Source organism: Pongo pygmaeus, chromosome 13 (assembly GCF_028885625.2).
Source record: "Pongo pygmaeus isolate AG05252 chromosome 13, NHGRI_mPonPyg2-v2.0_pri, whole genome shotgun sequence".
NCBI classification, from domain to species: domain Eukaryota; kingdom Metazoa; phylum Chordata; class Mammalia; order Primates; family Hominidae; genus Pongo; species Pongo pygmaeus.
The window spans coordinates 73,476,235-73,497,086 of record NC_072386.2 but is presented as its reverse complement, the minus strand read 5'-3'; the positions used below and the strand labels follow the sequence as shown (position 1 = coordinate 73,497,086).

Below are 20,852 nucleotides of genomic sequence, written 5' to 3'. Positions count from 1 at the left end.
GAAATCAGGATCATAGGGGCTAGGCACAACAATAAAGAGAATTTTTTTGGAGTCCATTCAATAATAGTAAGTTTAAAGTATGGAAATATTACAGAGGAGGGAATGTTTGACTTCAGGAACAGGTCAGAGAACGCTTTGTAGATATGCTAGCACCTGAGCAGGATTTTGAGGAATAAATGGAAGTTTTCAGTGGAAGAGATAGATGGCATTGTAGACAAAAGAGAACAGCATAGTTAAAGATATGAACAAGTAAACTGTGTGTTCAAGAAATTTCAAGTTGTTTTTTCTTGGAGTACATGCAAAATCTGAAGAAAGAGGGTTGCTAGAGAAAGCCCTAACATATGCTATTACATTTAATAAGTCAAATAATTGGCTTTTTGGGTATGAAGTATATGTAAAATAGAGACTTTGTTATATTTTTGACATTGCTGCCATCTTTTTTTTTTCTTTTTCTTTTTTGACAAAGGGTCTCAGGCTGTCACCCAAGGTGTAGTGCAGTGGCACAATCACTGCTCACTACAGCCTCGACCCCCAGGCTCAGGTGATCCTCCCACCTTAGCCTCCCAAGTAGCTGGGACCACAGTCATGCACCGCTATGCCTGCTAACTGTTGTACATTTTGTAGAGAAGGGGTTTTGCCATGTTTCCCTGGCTGATCTTGAACTCCTGGGCTCAAGCAATCTGCCCACCTCAGCCCTTCCAAATTACCAGGATTACAGGTGTGAACCATCATGTCTGGCCTGCTGCCATCTTAAGTATAAATTAATAGTTTTTACTAGTGGTAGTCATTACATTATGGAAGATAGTAGAAGATATATTTATTTATGGTGAACTGCCTGCATATTGAGAATGTGTGTTTATTTCACATTTTGCCCTGAAACATTTCTGTTTTTAAAATTATCTTATGAATTTATTTTGTCTTCCTTCAACTATACATTATCCTTGAAATTAGTTTTATCATTTATTTTATGAGATAAGGTTTTGCTGTGTTGCCTGGGCTGGTCCCAAACTCCTGGACGTAAGTGATCTCCTGCTTCAATCTCCCAAGTTGCTGAAATTACAGGTGTGCACCACTGAGCCCAGATATCCTTGAAATTATTTGTAAAAGGAACTCAAAGGGAAGAGGGGAAAAATATAAATAAAATAATCATTAGATTTCTGCACCAAAAACCTGATTTGTATAGTATTTTAATAATATGTAAATGTTTAATATACAGTATTAGCCACCATATTCATAGACTAATGTATGTAACTTAATTGGCAGTCCATTGTATTTTCATTTGCATTGTATGCCTTTATTATATTACGTGTATATAAATGTCTGAGCATAGAGGCATCTAAATTTTAAAGACCAAGTGTATTTGAAAGAGAAAAAGTATAGAGAGGGAGGGAGAAGAGCTGTGTTTGAATCTATTTATCTTAACATCTCTTAGATGTGACTGTATGTGGAGATGCAGAAGTTTAGGACACAAGACTGAAGGAATACTAACACTGGCCATGACCTGAAATATAGTATCTTTTAAAAGCCTAATGTTTTCGTAGTCTTCCTATTTATTTCTTCCTATCAAGATTAAAAAAAAAAAGTTACAGAGGAATTCCTGGATTGCATAACATGACTATCTTTTTGAAAATTCTGAAAAATTAGTTAACGAGGGTAATGTTCTCTTAAAAGTATGCACATATGAGTCTTCGATAGTTGCTCTCTGTCATTTGACTTGTGCATCACTGATGTGAATGGCCAAAGGCGTCTCATTGTCAATTCTGACCTGTAGTTGCCCTTTCTAAATTTTGACACAGGGCAAAAAAATCAATATTGTATTGATTACATTATGCTTAACTTTTTCAACTTGAGTATAAATAACCATTTTTTCTTTTTGAGATTTTTTTTTTTTTTTTTTTTTTTTAGAACTAATATCATTGTAGAGCCGGGCATGGTGGCTCATTCCTGTAATCCCAGCACTTTGGGAGGCTGAGGTAGGAGGATTGCTTGAGCCTAGGGGTTCAAGACCAGCCTGGGCAACATGGCAAAACCCTATCTCTGCAAAAATTTAGCCAGGCATGGTGTCACGTGCCTGTAGTCCCAGCTACTCCAGAGGCCGAGGTGGGAGAATCACGTGAGACCAGGAAGTTGAGGCTGCAATGAGCCGTGATCACACCACTGCTCCAGCCTTGGTGGGAGTAAGACCCTGTCTCAAAAAAAAAAATATGTATATATATATGTGTGTGTGTGTATATGTATGTATGTGTGTGTATATATATGTATATAGTCACTGTAGAATATTTGGGGAAATAGTAAAAACTATAGAAAGGAAAATAAGCATAGTGAGTAATCCTATGCATTTCTTTCTTCATTTTGGTATGTGTATGAATAATGGACATATTTACAAATTGGGAATTATTTTCATGTTAAGTTTTATTCCCTTCTTTCATTTAAAATTACATTTCCTTCTCTTCTACTTCTGAAGTACTGGTCATTGTACCTTTTGACATAGTATGTAGATTTCTGTCAAGGCTGTTGAAGTAGATGATGTGTTGATATGTTGGCTATTTTTTTTTAAGTATAGCATAGCACAGATGATTGAACCCTTACAGTTGTTTCATCTCCTATCCTCTTAGCTGCAGATTAAGTAGTGCTATTTTTTGTCTTTAATATTTACTGTTACGTAAAGTATAATATAATGGGAAGTGGCTGCCACTGTCTTACTCTTTTTTTGCACTTTACCCTGATCAAACAAGGGATCATTAAAGGAGCATTTCCCGCTTTCCGTTTTACCCTTTCAGAAGTAACCTTCTGACAGAAGTACCCTTTCAGACATGTTAACACATAGGTTGCTGATGTGACATAGCATAGGTAGCTGCTTTACCAGAAAAATAATTTTGTCTTTTGAGTGTTTGTCATTGGTTCTTTTCTTGATTAACAGTATTTGTCATAATACTTTCTTTTTGCTTTGTGTTTCTGTTGTTACTTCTTTTCATTCATTCAGGAAACATTTAGTATCTATTGTATGCCCACTATTTAAGATATAGTCTCAACTGTGACTCTTGGGTTTCTGGTAGATAGGTATTTTCCTTCTGTAGTATGTTATGTGTAATCTTTAGGTCTTTGACTCTTTTCAGTGGCTGACCACTCACCTACTACTCAATGCCTAAAAACTTTTTTATTTCAAAGATTAAAGCCTTAGCTTGTATAGGGGCCAGATGTTGATTAAGTTTCAAAACACTTTGCAATGGAGTCAGGCATGCTTAGTCAAATTTTTAAATAGTTTGTACCAATTCTCCTATGCCTCATAGCGCCTCATGGCACATTTCAGTTTAATAATAATAGTAAGAACACCCATAAATGCTTATATAGTCATGTGCTGCATTAACTGTGTTTTGTTTTGGTCAATGATGGACATATATAAAGCAATATTTTTATTGTACCTTTTCTTTAGATATACAAATACTTACCATTGTGTTACAGTTGCCTCCAATACAGTCACATGCTATACAGATTTGTAGCCTAGAAGCAATAGGCCATACCATGTAGCCTAGGTGGATAGTAGGCTGTACCAGTTAGGCTTGTGTAAGTACACTGTGTGATACTCATACAATGATGAAATCACCTAATGATGCATTTCTCACAACGTATCCCCATCATTAAGTGATGCTTGAGTGTATTGAATGCTTCTGGCTACTGTTCTAAGTACTTTATATATATTAACTTATTCAGTCTTTACAACAACTCAAGAGAGATCAAGTAGGTTGCGCAAGTACTTACAGTAAGTAGCAAGTTGGGTGTGATGGGCATTCTGGCTCCAGGTCAGTGGTCTTGTGCTGGTGCTCCCTGCCATTTGCCTTTTGCATTACTGACATAAAGAACCAGAGGCATCTCATTCTCCCAAAACTGGAAAGAGATTTAAAGGTGTCTGTACTGAACTAGATGGAAAAAAATGTGAAAAACGTTTTTGTTATAGTATAGGATAAGTAAAACATAATATAAATTTATAGGAAAGATACTAAATGTTGAATTTCTATAAAACTTCAGACTCTTTTCAGGATTTCTAATGAGAGTTGTACTTGCTTCTGTGAACATTAACTTTTCATTTTAAAAGCAGCTTATCCATGAAATAAGAATTTTCAGTTCCTGATCTAGACTTTTAAATAATGATTTCTTAGAATTGAGTGCCCATTAAAATTTCATTTGTGTGAGTAGGTAATAAAAACAAACAATTTTTAACTAAGCATTCAGTAATTTACAACAGTTGGAATTATTTTTAAACTAACAGCTCTTTTCATCAAAAATGTAATAGAAAATTTCTTGTGATAAAAATGAAAGGATTTGGGGCAGTTGTGGTGGCTCATGCCTGTAATCCCAGCACTTTGGGAGGCTAAGGCGGTAGGATCACTTGAGCCCAGGAGTTCGAGACCAGCTTAGGCAACATAGGGAAATCCCCATCTCTATAAAAAAAATAGAAAAAATTAGCCAGGCATGGTGGCACACACCTTTAGTCCCAGCTACTCAGGAGGCTGATCTGGGAGAATCATTTTAGCCCAGGAAGTCGAGGCTGCAGTGAGCCATAATCATGTTACTGCACTCCAGCCTGGGCAACAGAGCGAGACCCTGTCTCAAAAATAAACAAATGAATAAATAAGTGAATGACAGGATTTCAAATTCAATTGACCTTTCTAATTTCAAGTGTTTAATGACAAAGCTCTAGGTGACAGAAAGCATATGCATTGTTTGAGCAGTCACCTTGCAGCTATATTTGATGCTGCTGAAAATGCATGTCCCTGGCAAATGGGTAAAAATATAATCAATATAGAGATTTAAGGCTGTTGCTTTAAGGAAACGTTGCTCACTAGATTTTGGGCTCCCTCATTCTTTACTTGCTGCTTATTCTACTGTGTGCCTTGCTGTTTAGGCACCTTGAACATAATCTTCCAACAGTTTCACAAGCCTGTCTATGATAATGGGTAGCAGTGCATTCTGCAGTTGTCTGATGAGGTAGATTACTAGGACTTGGAGCACTTCCCTTTTCATAGTTAACGTAACTCCAGAGCAGCATGTGCAGGAGCTACCAACTGAGGAGCACTGGATGAGGTGTCTTGTATCTGGAAGTGACTGGAACAGAGACTTTTACTTTTTCAGGGGTTTCCTGGCTGCCCCAAGGCCTAAGGGAAACTTTATCTAAGGATACCCTGGTAAGATAGCTCTGCCTTATGCTACAGAAAGAAAATTTCTATGAGCCTTGGAGAGATGTTTCAGAATAGACATTTATGAACATTTAACGCATGCAAATAATCCATATATGAAATTCACAGTTATAGAATGGAAAGAAATTTTTTTTGTGTAAGATGTAAGTCTTGATAAGGCTTCAGTAGCAATCTGAAAATCTCAGCAGCTGAAAGCAGCAAAGCTGCTTTCTTGCTCAAGCTACCATGTCCACCACAGGTTAGTAAGGGGGCTTTGTTCATTGTGGTTGCAGACTTTATTAGATCTGGCTGATAGAAATTCCATCTCAGTATATGCTTCTGCAATCACAGAAGCAGAGAAAAGAGAACATGTTGAACCACACACTGACTTGTAAAGCTTTTTAAGGTTTATATTTCACTGGCCAAAGTAAGATACCTGGTTATGCCTGCCTTCAACAGAGAAGTGATGTATAGTATAATTCCCCTTCAGGGAGGGACAGTGAATATTTGTGAACAGTAATACAGCTGCCACTTGCAATTAATAGTCCCAACATTTAAAATTGAATATAATGATAGTTGAATAGCTATGTAGGATAATTGTACCTTGAGTGCTCAAGAAAGTAAAATTTTATATAGGATTATTATTATTTTTTTGAGAGAGAGTCTGACTCTGTTGCCCAGGCTGGAGTCAGTGGTGCAACCTCGATTTGCTGCAACTTCTGCCTCCTGGGTTCAAGAGATTCTCATGCCTCAGCCTCTGGATAGCTGGGATTACAGGCACGCATCACTATGCCCGGCTAATTTTTTGTATTTTTAGTAGAGACAGGGTCTCACTATGTTGCCCAGGCTGGTTTCGAACTCCTGGCCTCCAGTGACCTGCCCACCTTGGCCTCCCAAAGTGCTGGGATTACAGGTGAGAGCCACTGCACCCGGCCTATAAGGTTATTTTAATAAGATAGGTTGAGGTTGAAGCAGAATTCATCTTTTCCATAATATTTCTGGAATTTCTTTTCCATTTTGAAACATTTTCTCCTTTGTAATAACTTATGAAGCTTTCATTCTCATGCTTGTAGAAAAGATTGGAGCCAAAAATCTGTCACAATTTATCAATGTGGTATCATCTCTGTACATTGTGATATTTTATCTTGATTTGCATATTTCTAGGCACAGGAACAATTTATCTTAACATGATATTGTAATAAAAATGCTATGATTTAATGATGGCTAGATGGCATCTTCAGATATCAGTTCTTACTGTGATTTTTCTTCATTGTATACCAAAAACTTGAAAGATTTCCAAATATTTTTCTGGTTACTTAAGGTAGAAGATTGAATACATGCTTCTCATTTTTCTTCCCTCCTGAAAACATACAAACGATAATGTGTGGTTAGCTTTCGGAATGGATCTTAATGATCCTTACTTGTTAGTATTCACGTTTATATAGCCCTTTCCCACAGTGAATAGGGTGGACCTGTGTGATAATGTGATATAGTAAGAAATATATACGTAACCAGTGGGATATTGTGGAAATGACAGCAGTTCATTCAGATATGATCACTGTGAATCAAGGCATAGAATAAAATTATAAAGAAAAGCAAAGGAGTAAGTTATATAAAAATCAGGATACTTGTTATCTCTGGCTGGTGCAGTGGGGGAATGCAATTGGAGAGAAGCATAGGAGTCAGTTAACGTTTTGTTAACCTTTGTGCTGGCTACTTGGAGTGTTCATCTTAATTTTTTCAAATTGAATACTTTATTCAGTTTTTACCTGAAACATTTCAAAACACAAATTTCTGAGTTGCCATTCTGTTAAGACAATCTGTCTTTTTTAATTAGAAGAGTACTTAGTCTTCTGGTTGTTACAGGGCTTCTTAATTTGGACTTTCAGAATAAGATTCAACAAATCTAGGTCCAGGTGGAGACTCAGCCGCTAACTTCCAGAAAGAACTAAAGGAAGTCACATAACCAACTTAAACTCCACTTACCTTAGCTGTATAACTAAAGGATTTGGATTAGGAACTACTAAGGGGCTTTTAAGATCCCTTTTAAGTCTAAACGGTTGTGGAAAAGCTGACAGCACACGGAATGAAGCTACACTGACCTATGCTTGCATGGAAACTAGTGAACTAAAACATAATGTGGAAGGCATTTTGAAAAGTTTCCTTTGGTTGAGAGAATTTAAGCTCTTTATTTTTGCTGTCAGTTCTAAATCACAGTTTCTAGAATCAAACCTACGGTAGTATTTTATATATGATAAGAATAGTATTCCATCTTTACTCCTTTTTTTCTTGTATTGGAAGTTGGGAGTTAACATGTAGTTGGACTAAAGGTCTTTTTTTTGTGTGTATAATGAAGAAATGATATTCTTTTCCACTGTAAACCATATTGATTTAGGATGTTCTCTATAAGTATGTATATATTACAGAATGATTGAGAGAGGAAGACCATGAATTTTTAAAGTATACATGGAAAAATGAGTACATTATATCTGTGAAATCTCATATCATTTTTCTATTGTAAAATGTTACATTGTTTACTTAAATATAAAAGTATGTTATTGCTAATAGTGCTGTGGGTATTAATCCAAATTTACTAAATCCAGTGTCAGAAGAAATTTATTTTATCTACATATGGTTGCTTTAGAATCTACAACAGATTTTACTCTGTGTTTGTTTACCCATCTGCCTACTCTTCTGCCTCCTCACAGAAATTATTCTTGACAGAAGTATTTTGAAAGAAAAATCTTTACGATGGCCTCAGCAGTACTTAGTTCTGTTCCCACCACCGCTTCTCGTTTTGCCCTGTTACAAGTGGATAGTGGCAGTGGCTCTGATTCTGAACCTGGAAAAGGTAAAGGTCGAAATACTGGAAAGTCTCAAACTTTAGGAAGCAAGTCAACTACAAATGGGAAAAAAAGAGAGAAAAGAAGAAAAAAGAAGGAACAGCAACAGAGTGAAGCAAATGAGGTAACACTTACAATTATTTGTGTTGTCTGCTTTCCCAGTAGATGGTAATCATCCTGAGAACAGATACTATCTTGTTCCCCTATGTATCCATAGTACCTGTTCCACAGGTACTCTGAAAATATTACTTCAATGAATGGATGTGAATTTGTGTATATTTAAAATCAAATGTAATGATCTTTTTTTTTTTTGAGACAGGTTCTCACTCCGTCACCTAGGCTGCAGTGCAGTGGGATGATCACAGTTCACTGTAGCCTCAACCTCCTAGGCTCAAGGTATCCTCACACCTTAGCCTCCCAAGTAGCTGGGACCACAGGCACACACTGCCATGCCTGGCTAATTTTTGCATTTTTTGTAGAGATGGAGTTTTGCCATGTTGCATAGGCTGGTCTTGAACTCCTGGGCTCAAGCAATCTGCTTGCCTCAGCCTCCCAAAGGGCTGGGATTACAGGCGTGAGCCACCACACCCTGCCTGAACATTTTTAAAGTACGTTTTTTCTGACTGTGGAAGTTTGTGTGTTCATTGCATAAAGTTTAAAATAGGAAAGTCTTAAAAGGAAACAAAGGTCATTTATAGATATAACCAGAGATATAACCAATTAATATTTTAGTATGTGTTTTCTGTACATATATATAAATTTATATGAATATATACATGTATGTATATATCCGTGTAATACTTAAATGAAAATGGGGTTATATAAGACTGTTTTGTAACTGACTTTTAAAAAAAATTAACTATGAGCGGTTTTCCATATTAGTAAATACAGATCTCTGTTATTTTAAATGAATCCACAGTTTACAATATTTAATTACATGGTTATTTCATACTTTATTTAATTGAACTCATGATAAGCATTTGGGTTGTTTCCTATTTTTTACTGTTATAGGCAAAAATCATACGACTAGTTTTTTTTGTTTTTTTGAGACGGGATCTCACTCTTATTACCCAGATTGGAATGCAGTGGTACGATCTCGGCTCACTACAACCTCTGCCTCCCAGGCTCAAGTGATCCTCCCACCTCAGCCTCCCAAGCAACTGGGACCACAGGCACACACCACTACGCCAGGCTAATTTTTTGTATTTTTGGTAGAGACAGGGTTTCATCATGTTGCTCAAGTGATCCACCCACCTTGGCTCCCAAAGTGCTGGGATTATAGGTGTGAGCCACCACGCTGGCCTCTTTTTTTTTTTTTTTTTTTTTTAAAGAGAAGACAGAATTTCTCTCTGTTGTCCAGGCTGGAGTTCAGTGGCATGATATAGCTCACTGTAGCCTCAAACTCCTGGGTTCAAGCAGTCCTCTTGCCTCAGCCTCCCAAGTAGCTAGGACTACAGGCAAGCACCACCACACCCAGCTAATTTTTTTTTTTTGTAGAGACAGGGTCACAGTACATTGCCCAGGCTGTTTTCAAACTCCTGGCCTCAAGCAATCCACCTGCCTCAGCTTCCCAAAGTGCTGAGATTACAGGTGTGCAACACTATTCCTGGCCCTCTGTAACTCGCATTGAATGTACATTTTTATGCATTCGATGGTCATTTTTTTTTTTTTTTCTGAGATGGAGTCTTGTTCTGTCACTCGAGCTGGATTGCAGTGCCGTGATCTCAGCTCACTGCAACCTCCGCTTCCCAGGTTCAGGCAGTTCTTCTGCCTCAGCCTCTCGAGTAGCTGGGACTACAGGCACGTGCCACCACGCCTGGCTAATTTTTATATTTTTAGTAGAGACGGGGTTTCACAATATTGGCCAGGCTGGTTTGGAACTCCTGACCTTGTGATCCACCTGCCTCGGCCTCCCAAAGTGCTGGGATTGCAGGTGTGAGCCACTGCGCCTGGCCCATTTCTTTTCTTTAGAGTAAAAACTGTATGGAAGCCCCTTTTTTCCTAGACATGCTTAGCTTTACTTATATGACCAACATTTAATATGCCCATTGTTTTTAAAAGAAATTCTGAACTACAACTCTAGTATGTGTTTTGTTTAATAGAAGGAGCAGTTGGGTATATAAGGACCTTTGTTTTTATTATTTAATGAAAGAATAGTGTTTTATTGTCATAGTAATGTCCCAAGACAGAAAAAAGCCTTTTCAGTTTATTTTTTTCTATTACATTTCCATCTCCATTGCTTTCTAAATATTCTTTAAAATGCTATCCACACAGTAACTTTAAAGGAAAGATGTTTTCCTCACTGGATCATAACCTTTCAGAAGTCAGATCTTTCAGAACTTTTGAGTGCCCACTATTTTCTTTTAGGAATTAAGATGATTTGGGGGAAACAGAAAATAAGGCAATAATGGAGTTTATATTAGAGAATAAGAAAATATAAAACAGAATGAGTGTGAAGGATCCACCCTTTCCACTTCAGCCATTTGCAGTTGTATAACCCTTTACTTTCTGTAAAGCAAACAGTAGCCGACCTACCAGTGCTTCATTTCCAGCAGCAGCTCCTTCTGAATGTCCTTTCCAAATCAGAAACCAGCTACTTACAGTGGTGTTTCTATCTTACTCCCTTTTGTAGAACAATGTATTTGGTAAAAACCGCAATTACTTTGCACCAACCTAATATTAACAGTTAAAATTGTTGATCCTCAGTTGAAATCCTCTTTATTAGTTTCTCAGGGCTGCCTTAAAAAAAAACCCACAAACTTGGTGGCTTAAAACAACGGAAATTTATTTTTTCACAGTTCTGGAGTCTAGTAGAGGTTCAAATCCACACATCAACAGGGCCATTCTCTCTCTGAGACTCTGAGTAGAATCTTTCCATGCCTCTTCTAGCTTCTGAGTGGCAGCTGTCAATCCATGGCATTCCTTTGGCTTGCTGTGTCCTCACCCCAATCTCTGCCTGTGGTGTTATGTGGCATTCTCTGTGTATCTGTGTCTTCACCTCTTTGTATAAGGATACCAGTCATATTGGATTAGGGCCCAACCTAATTCAGCATGACTTTATCTTAACTTGATTACATCTGTGAAGACCCAATTTCCAAATAAGGTCACATTCAGGGACACTTGGAGGTTAGGGCTTCAAGGTATCTTTAGGGAGGATACAATTTGTTAAAAACTTAAGACAAATTAAATTGAACACTTCAAATGTGCAAAGACTGATTCACAATTCAGCAGCCCCCAGAACCAGAATAGGTTCAGGGCTACTCCTGGGCTGTCAGATGGTCAGATAGTATTTGTGGACAGAAAACGGAAGTGAGGTACAGAAACAGCTGGACTGGTTACAGCTCTACCTTTGCCTTATTTGAACATGGTTTGACAGTTGACCACCTGTGATTGGCTAAAACTGGGTGATTGGTACAAAAGTAGGTTATAGTTTGTTTATACATTGTTAGGTTACAGTTCACTATGTATGGAGAAACTTTCAAGTTGAACTTAAAATATGTAAGGAGGCAGTGGGGGCCAGGCGCGGTGGGTCATGCCTGTAATCCCAACACTTTTGGGAGGCTGAGGTGGGTGGGATCACTTGAGGTCAGGAGTTCAAGACCAGCCTGGCCAACATGGTGAAACCCCATCTCTACTAAAAATAGAAAAAATATCTGGGTGTGGTGGCATGTGACTGTAATCCCAGCTATTTGGGAGGCTGAGGCAGGAGAACTGCTTGAACCTGGGAGGCGGAGGTTACAGTGAGCGAGATTGCGCCACTGCATTCCAGCCTGGTGACAGAGAGAGACTCTGCCAAAAAAAAAACAAAAAAACGTAAGGAGGCAGCTTTAGGCTAAACTTTTTTTTTTTTTTTTTTTTAACTGCTTCTTGCAGAACAGGGCTAGCTCATAGGCAGTATGCTCAGAGTCTGCTGGCTAAACTTAATTTAACAAATTCAGTTCATAACAGCCTCTCGGTACTTTTCTGTCTTGTTTCAACTACTTTGTCTCAGATTATTTTTATTGTTGGGAGTGGCTTGGCCCATACTGTTTTAGTTGATTATGTTACTTTGTGGACTAGGCCCTGTATTTTTCAGGACTAGCAAAGTAGTTGTCAGAGTTGCTTAGGTGATTTCTCACTATTTAAACTTTTAAATGTGTATGCTTTCTGAACTGTATTGTTTTGCATTTTATTTTATTTTTATTTTTGAGACAGGGTCTTACTCTGTCGCCCAGGCTGGAGTGCAGTGGCATGATCACTGCTCACGGCAGCCTCAATCCCCCGGGCTCAGGTGATCCTCCCACGTCAGCCTCCTGGGTAGCTGGGACCACAGGTGTGTGTCACCACACCCGGCTAGTTTTTTTGTTGTTGTTGTATTTTTTGTGAAGACTGGATTTTGCCACATTTCTGAGGCTGGTCTCAATCTCCTGGGCTCAAGCAGTCCACCTGCTTCAGCCTTCCAATGGGCTAAGATTAGAGGGGTGAGCCACTGAGCCTGGCTGTGTTTTGCATTTTAAAAGCACACTTGTTTTACTGTTTTCTACTTCTATAAACTTCTTTTTAGTAAGGAAGAATGATTAAAATGGTGGTATAATAGAGTATAATACATTTTTCACTTAATCATTTTATATATAGATCTACCAGCATTATCTGAAATGCTGGCAAAATTAAATTCTACAAAGATTATAGAAAACACAAATAATAACTTCAGTTGTGTGAGTTAGCAAAACGAGTGTTTGGAGTAGAACTATAAAAATATCACTGTTTTTTTTTTTAATTAAAAAAATCGTTAGTATCCCAGGATTGGTAAACTGAATTTAATATATTTTTTGTTTGTTTTATAGCTCAGGAATCTTGCTTTTAAGAAAATTCCCCAGAAATCCTCCCATGCTGTTTGTAATGCTCAACATGATCTTCCATTGTCAAACCCAGTACAGAAGGATTCACGAGAAGAAAATTGGCAAGAGTGGAGACAAAGAGATGAGCAGGTACAACTAAGTAAATAAAATTGCTTTGTTTTTCATTGAATTTATGGATTTTTGAGATGGCAGTGCCTCTGAATGCATGTCACCACTGTTCTGAGAAGCAATTTGTATTGGATTAATTCATATTTGCTGCTTTTAATAAGAGGTTCTGTTTTTGATCTACTCAAAAACAAAAGTGATACATTTGTTGTTTATGTTAGTTCTGGCAATACGAAGCAGTTATTTTGTGGTTTTAAAAATCATCTGCCTTTTACAAATCAGGGAGAGACAGGGAAGGTAGGGGAACAGTATTAAATTATTCCAAGTAAGAAAATCACCTTTGTAGGGCAGAAATCTCTTGTTAAAAATACACAGTAACTAGGCTGGGAGTGGTGGCTCACACCTGTAATCCCAGCAATTAGGGAGGCTGAGGCGGGTGGATGGCTTGAGCCTAGGAGTTTGAGACCACCCTGGGCCACAGAGCAAAACCCTTTGTGTACAAAAAATAGAAAAACTAGCCGGGCATGGAGGCGCACACTTGTGGTCCCAGCTACTCAGGTGGCTGAGGTGGGAAGATCACCAGAGCTCAGGAGGTCGAGGCTGCAGTGAGCCATGATTTTGTTACTGCACTCCAGCCTGGGCAGCAGCCCTGTCTCATAACAAAAAACAAATAATACCCAGTGACAGTTTTGCTTAAAAAAGAAATCTTTTGGGAAACTTTACCGTTGTTTGTTTCTTTAACCTGTTTACATGATATTTTGTTCTTCTATGTCTCTATTAAATGTCATTAACAACCAAATAAAATAGATAACTCATTAAGACCAATACATATCTTTTTTGTGTGTGGAGTCCAGGAAAATAACATACTAAGCCTGGAATGTACTCTAGGAGATGCTATATGTATAGTAAATGATGAGTTATTTATTTGCCTGTCAAACTATCATTTGATGCATTGAGAATGAGTATCATTGTAGCAGATGTTAGGTCTGGTAGAGTGGCTATTTCTATCATTCTTGGGTTACCAGTTTTAAAATAAATAGACTATACTGAGTTATTCTCTTAACATAAACTATGCTAATTATAACATTTTCTTTAGGATTTTGCAGTGCCTCAGGCTCATCATTATGAGCATCAATTATTACTGTAGAGCCATGCAGTAGTGCTGTTCAAATGGCAGTTCCACGTACTGGTATACTGGATAAATCATCTTGTACTGTTTCTAGGGGTTGGTTCTTTTTTTTTCTTATAAAATATTCATTATGACCGATTCTTGTTTACAAGTATAAATGTTTTGATGATCTACTTGTTTAGCCAGTAATAGAATTTACCAGTGTCTTCATTGGAGAGAATTTCTCCCAGTGGCCTAAAGTGCACTGGAAAACTAATGAAGGAAAACTACTCAAATTTGCACCAAAATAAATTCCATGCGACATGGGAACTTGATCACAGATATCTGATTGCCTTTTCTTCTGCTCCCACTGGTTGCTGCTGAAATGAGCAAGTAATGATGAAAAGGAAATAGTGTGACTTGGCCCTGATCCTATATAAGGATACTGTTGAAGGCCCAGGAACTTTGACGAATTTCTGCTGAGTATACTACTGATTGGTCACTTAGGAAGACCTGGAACCTTATGTGGGAGACTCACTTGGAAGAAAACAATGTGTGGAAGTAGAGTAGATCTTGGGATAATTACACTGAGAGGTGAGGAAGAGATAAGGGCAAGCCTTGCAACTGATGGATAATATACTGTCTGGAATCCATTTTATTATTATTAGTAGAGTAATAATAGATTTCAAAAGTAGCTACATTTACAGGGATCAGGCAATGACTATATACTAGGCAGAAAGCATACAATGTAGGAGGTGTTCTTCCTGACACAGTATAAGAAATTTCAGGGATGGAGGGCTGAGCCAGACAGAAAGCTGGACATGGAAAACTTAGCTGATATTTGGCTGCTTATGTCAAACACAAAAGAAAAATTATGCTAAGAACAAAGTTTCCTAGTCCTAAATCACCATATTGATAATGCAAATTTACATCAACTAAGCCTCAGCATACAATCTGAGAGCTAGAATTAAACACCTAACCAGATGGACAGTAGGAAAGCTCTCAGTTCGCCTATTTATGAGCAAACACTGGATCTCAGTTGATTTCCTATCAATGGAAGAAAAGTTTCTGCCACATGAAGGAAAAGAACATTGTACTTAGTGTCTGGAGTGAAACCACACCTTGAAAAAGATTTGCTGCAGGAAATAGAAGTTAATTTTAGATAGCACCTATGTTTTGCTTTAATAAAAAGAGGCTAGAACATTTTGTAAAAGTCAAGGGGATAGTAATGTTATATAACAAAGTAAGATAAAATAATGCACTAAAATGAAAAAGTGACTGAGAGAAATTAAAAGGGAGATCGGTGAATTAAAAGTGAGATGGGGCCGGGCGCGGTGGCTCACACCTGTAATCTCAGCACTTTGGGAGGCCTAGGTGGGCGGATCACCTGAGGTCGGGAGTTCGAGACCAGCCTGACCAACATGGAGAAGTCCCGTCTCTACTAAAAATACAACATTAGCCAGGCATGATGGTGCATGCCTGTAATCCCAGGTACTTGGGAGACTGAGGCAGGAGAATATCTTGAACCCGGGAGGCAGAGGTTGTGGTGAGCCAAGATCGTGCCATTGCACTCCAGCCTGGGCAACAAGAGTGAAACTCCATCTCAAAAAAACAAACAAACAAACAAAAAAGTGAGATGGGTGAATTTTAAAATTTAGGAAGTAAAATCATAGCAGATTAAAAACTTAATTAGAAGGACCAGAGTATCTACTAAAGAAAGCTGAGCCAGTTGTGTGAAGGAAAATTTGAGATAAGTTTTGCTGATAAAATTGACATGATTGGAACACTGAATTTAAATCCAACAGAAGCATAATTAATGTCCCTGAAACAAATAGAAGAGACGCAGGTATTAGAGATTATGTTGATAGGCCGAGTGCAGTGGCTCATGCCTGTAAATCCCAGCACTTTGGGAGGTTGAGGCAGGAATATTGCTTGAGGTCAGGAGTTTGAGACTGGCCTGGGCAACATAGTAAGACCCTAGCTCTACAAAAAAGAAAAAAGATTATTTTGATAAAATCTAAGCTTGGAAAGAACACCAAATTTAAGTCTTTTAAGAATTAGATTCTAATTTTAAGAATGAGGAATAAGGAAATAGTAGTATAAATATATACACAGGAGAAAACTGGTCGCCTACACAGGATGAAGAATCAGGCTGGCTACTTTAATCACCAGAACCAAAATGTTAGGACCAAGAATTCCACATCTAGCCTAGAAGTCATTTGTGTGAATGTGAAAGAAACACACTCAGGCCCAGTGCAGCAGGTCATTCCTGTAATCCCAGCACTTTAGGAGGCCAAGGTAGGCAGATCACTTGAGCCCAGGAGTTCGCGAGACCAGCCTAGGCAGTATGGCAAATCCCCATCTCTACAAAAAAATGCAAAAATTCACTAGATGTGGTAGCGCATGCCTGTAGTCCCAGCTACTCAGGCTGCAGTGAGCCATGATCATGCCAGTGCACTTCAGCCTGGGTGACAGAGCGAGACCCGATCTCAAAAAAAAAAAAAAAAAAAGACACTCTCAGACATAATAACTGAGAGAGTATACAACCATTATCTTTTCTGCAAATTTTTCTGAGATGTGCTCCTGCCAATTAAAAAGAAAATCTAAATAAAGAGCACAAACAATAAAAAAAACACTAGTGGTGAGTATTTAAGCTAGTTCAATAAAGAATTAACTCTAAGTAGTAGCTAACTTGTATCTATCCCAGCACACTTCATTGTGGAAAAGTGGTCTTATATTCCCTACTCATTTATTTGCTTAGATGTATATATCAAAAGATGTGTATGTTTCTTAATTGAAATGAGTGTCATATGATATATGATGTATAAAATGATATGTAACTTATATACCAGTAAAGGTGTTTTTAAAAAAACATGTAGGACATGGCTTTGACTTGGTTGTATGCATAATTTTCACTTTTTTTTTTTTTTTTGAGATGGAGTCTCGCTCTTGTCGCCCAGGCTGGAGTGCAGTGGCACAATCTCGGCTCACTGTGACCTCTGCCTCCCGGGTTCAAGCGATTCTCCTACCTCAGCCTCCTGAGTAGCTGGGATTACAGGCGTGTGCCACCACGCCCAGCTAATTTTTTGTATTTTTTTTTAGTAGAGGTGGGATTTTACAGGCCAGGCTGGTCTCGAACTCCTGACCTCACATGATCCTCCCCTCCCCACCTCCACCTCCCAAAGTGCTGGAATTACAGGCACGAGCCACCACGCCCAGCCACTGTTTTTTAAAACGATTAAATCAAGATCAAGAAACATATTGTTCACCAACAGCTGTTGCCTATGAATAAATCTCTGTGTAGATGTTTTTCAGGTATAATCTGCTTTATGCATGATGCACTGATATTATTGATTCCAGTGTACCTTTTTTTAAGTCATGACTCAAAAAATAAGTAGAAAAATCTCTTCTTAAGGGTTTCAGTGATTAACAGACCAAATTTTACTGTGTATTTCTTCTGTTACTGTATTGATTCAAACTCTACACGTCACTGGTATTTTTCTCACTCTGAAGTGAAATGTCTGTTAGTATGTGCACAATAGCAAGTTGTCTCTTACGTGACATCCTTCAGTTCATTTGATAAAGGTTTTTTTCCAATAGCTTGTTCTGGTTTTGTTTGTTTGTGAGTGTAATATTTATCATTAACTGTGTGGCTGGTATAATAAATCCCTTGGCAGTAGTTTGACTACCTGGTTTCCTTATAAGGAGTGTAAATTCAAATAAATCCATTGTATTTTTGGCTCTTTAGCAACAAAATTAATCACTTTTATGCTGGAAAGCATTACTTAGTAGTTGTTCTGGAAAGACTCCTACAGGTCCCTTGGCTTTGTTTGAAAGTGAAACAAAAACTGTGATATCTTCAGGCCACTAGTCTCACCAAGTTTCTTTCTCTTTTTTTTTTTTAAATTTTCATATATTTTTTGAGACGGGGTCTTACTCCCATCACCCAAGCTGGAATGCAGTGGTGTGATCATGGCTAACTGCAGCCTTGACTCCCGGGCTCAGATGATTCTCCCGCCTCAGCCTCCCAAGTAGCTGGGACTACAGGCACAGTCCACCATGGCTGGCTAATTTTTTGTATTTTTAGTAGAGATGGGGTTTTGCCATGTTGCCCAGGCTGGTCTTGAACTCCTGGTCTCAAGCAGTCCACCTACCTCAGCTTCCCAAAGTGCTGGGATTATAGGCGTGAGCCACCACACCCAGTCTTCTGACCAGATTTCATGACAGGCAGGTAGCTAGGAGCAAATAGATGGATGACTCAAATGAAAAATTGAAATATTCATTATCTTAATTTTCTGTCTATAACTTTCCTTTTCTGCTCCTTTTGTGACATCACTCTCATCCTAACACACACACGTTTATATTCTATATTCACTGTATTGGAGTCCTGTTAATTTCAAAATTTATTGTGTTTTTGTAAGTTGCATTATTTACGGTTCTATTTTCATTACTACTTTAATTCTTTCGTGACTTATGAACCATTTTTATTGCTTGGAGGTGTGATAAAGCATACAACAAAAATACAGACTTAGTAAATGCAAACAGCACTCAGAAGACATAAAAATACATTAGCTGAGATGAACTGAATGTGGTAATGAATGTGAATTATATATGTCATTTTTGTAGAACTCTGACAACCTTTAGAATAATTATGTTCAATAAGATACTGTAAGATTTCTGGGAAAATAATCTTGCCTTCCAAATTACTGAAAGATATGTAGTCTACACTTTGAAAATCTAATGGGTTAGAGGACCACTATGCACAACTGCTATTAAGTCCAATCAGTTGGCTGCAAGTGTTAGATGTCTTCAGAATGGTGATCTCTTTTGTTTTATAATAACTATATTTCTGTGTTGCCTATGAGAATTGAGGACTAACTCTTCATTTGGAATTTATTTTGTTTGGATTTAAATGGGTAAAATTGTAATGGTACTTAGACTTACAAATTAATTTTTAAAAAATGTTAGTACCAAAATATTTACTGTCCTTTAGGTTTTTCATTGGTTCTTCATACTCTTTAACTGATTGAGCTATAGGTTTGCTTAAATAGAAAAAAAAAATGTTTTACTACTAGATGGGGAGTAGGAGGCAATGAGGAAGTCAAGAGGAAGGGGATCTGAAGTACTCCATCTTGGACACATGTAAGTATCTTCTTGAATTCTGTAGGCATTTTAGTGCCTACTATTTCCTCTTTTTCTTCCTTTCCTCCTACTCCCATAAATAAAAAGAAAATAATGAGGAACTTACCATTCGCAAACTTAAACAAGGTACTTTTTTAAAAGTGTGCTTTTATTTGCATTTTATTGCCTGGAGCCTGTCTTACAGGCCCAGTCTCTGTCTCTGTCTCCCTCTCTCTTTTATCTATACATTACTGATTAAGTAGATTGTCAGCTATATTTATAGCAGTCTTTGACAGAGAATAAAGATATGTTTAGAGAATTTTGAATCATGTTTTCTTTCTCTTTTCTGATATGTGTTAGTCTTGTGCTACCATTCTCCCTATTATCTAAGGTCAAAAACCTTATCTTTGATTCTTTCACACTTCATATTGTCAGTGTTCCAAAACTTGATCAGTCTCTTCTTTATTTTCTGCACTGCTACATTTTGGTCCAGGTGCCCATATGCTGTCTGAGATTACAATGGCTTAGACAGACACATTGATTCTAGGTTCTTATTCTTCTAATATTCCAGTTTATGTCTTAAAAATTACTTTTATTTAATATTAGCATTCCTCTTTTATCTGCCCTATAGCCTTAAATTTTAGGAAGTATCTGGAACCTAATGCTGCCCTAACTAAGCAATCTTATTTTCTACTATTCTCCAACATGGGAGAGTAATTCTAATTCATTTGGTACTGCTCTTATGCCAGGAACTGTGCTAGGTACTTCATACATATTACAACTTTAAGTCCTTAAAACTACCTTGTACAGTTGATATTCCAATGTCCTTTTTAAATGTTCTGAGATTCACAGAAGTTAATATAACTTGTTCAAAGTCACAGCTAGCATGGGTGGAATAGGAATTTAAATTATCCATTTCTGTGATCTCCCAAAGCCTGTGTTTTTTCCACATCTTTCTCTTGTAATGTTTAAAATTCACTTTTTGTCAGAATGACTTTCCTTAGTATCCCATAGTATATCTATTCTTAATATTATAACATTAACATAATGTGGCTCTTCCTGCAGTTCTATTTCTGCCTATCCAAATTGTATCTGTATTTAAATACCAACTTAAAAGGATTTTTTTTCTGTATCCCTGAATTACATTTGTTGTTGATCTTCTTTTTTCTCAACTTTTCTAGCTCTTTTAATGTCTTATTCTATTTCCGGTAGTTCATACACGTTAATCTTACATCCTCAACTGGGTAGGAATTCTTCAAGGGCAAAAGCCAAATTTATGCTGCTGCTTTAAATTAAGCCCCATAGGCAGGGAGGGCACAGCCCCTAGAAGACTCTAAATGAATCCTTAGTGGCTGATTGATCATACAATGAAATTTTTGGAAGATTTGTTCTAGTTTTCAAAAATTTAAATTTAAATCATTTTTGTCTACCTGCATTTTCTTGTATACTAGTTTGTGTTAACAATTAAAAGGTAAATTTAAAGTCTGAGCTACAATTAGAATCAGTTGCTGGGAGGGCCATATTTTTTTACTTTAAAATTTCTATTTCTATTTTCCTTTTTTTTTTTTTGAGACTGAGTCTCGCTCTGTCACCCAGGCTAGAGTGCAGTGGCATGATGTCAGCTCACTGCAAGCTCCGCCTCACGGGTTCACACCATTCTCCT

General features: G+C 37.6%; 1 protein-coding gene across 6 annotated transcripts in view; it reads left to right on the top strand.

Moving 5' to 3' along the window:
• Window positions 1–20,852, top strand: part of GKAP1 (G kinase anchoring protein 1) — an 80,108-nt gene that overhangs the window by 3,385 nt on the left and 55,871 nt on the right. For all 6 annotated transcript variants that reach the window (XM_054501663.2, XM_054501667.2, XM_054501665.2 and 3 more), the window contains exons 3-4: window positions 7,883–8,141; window positions 12,841–12,984. In XM_054501663.2, the coding sequence (XP_054357638.1) occupies window positions 7,926–8,141; window positions 12,841–12,984 (360 nt within the window). In that variant the 5' untranslated portion in view covers window positions 7,883–7,925. The remainder of the gene's footprint in view (window positions 1–7,882; window positions 8,142–12,840; window positions 12,985–20,852) is intronic.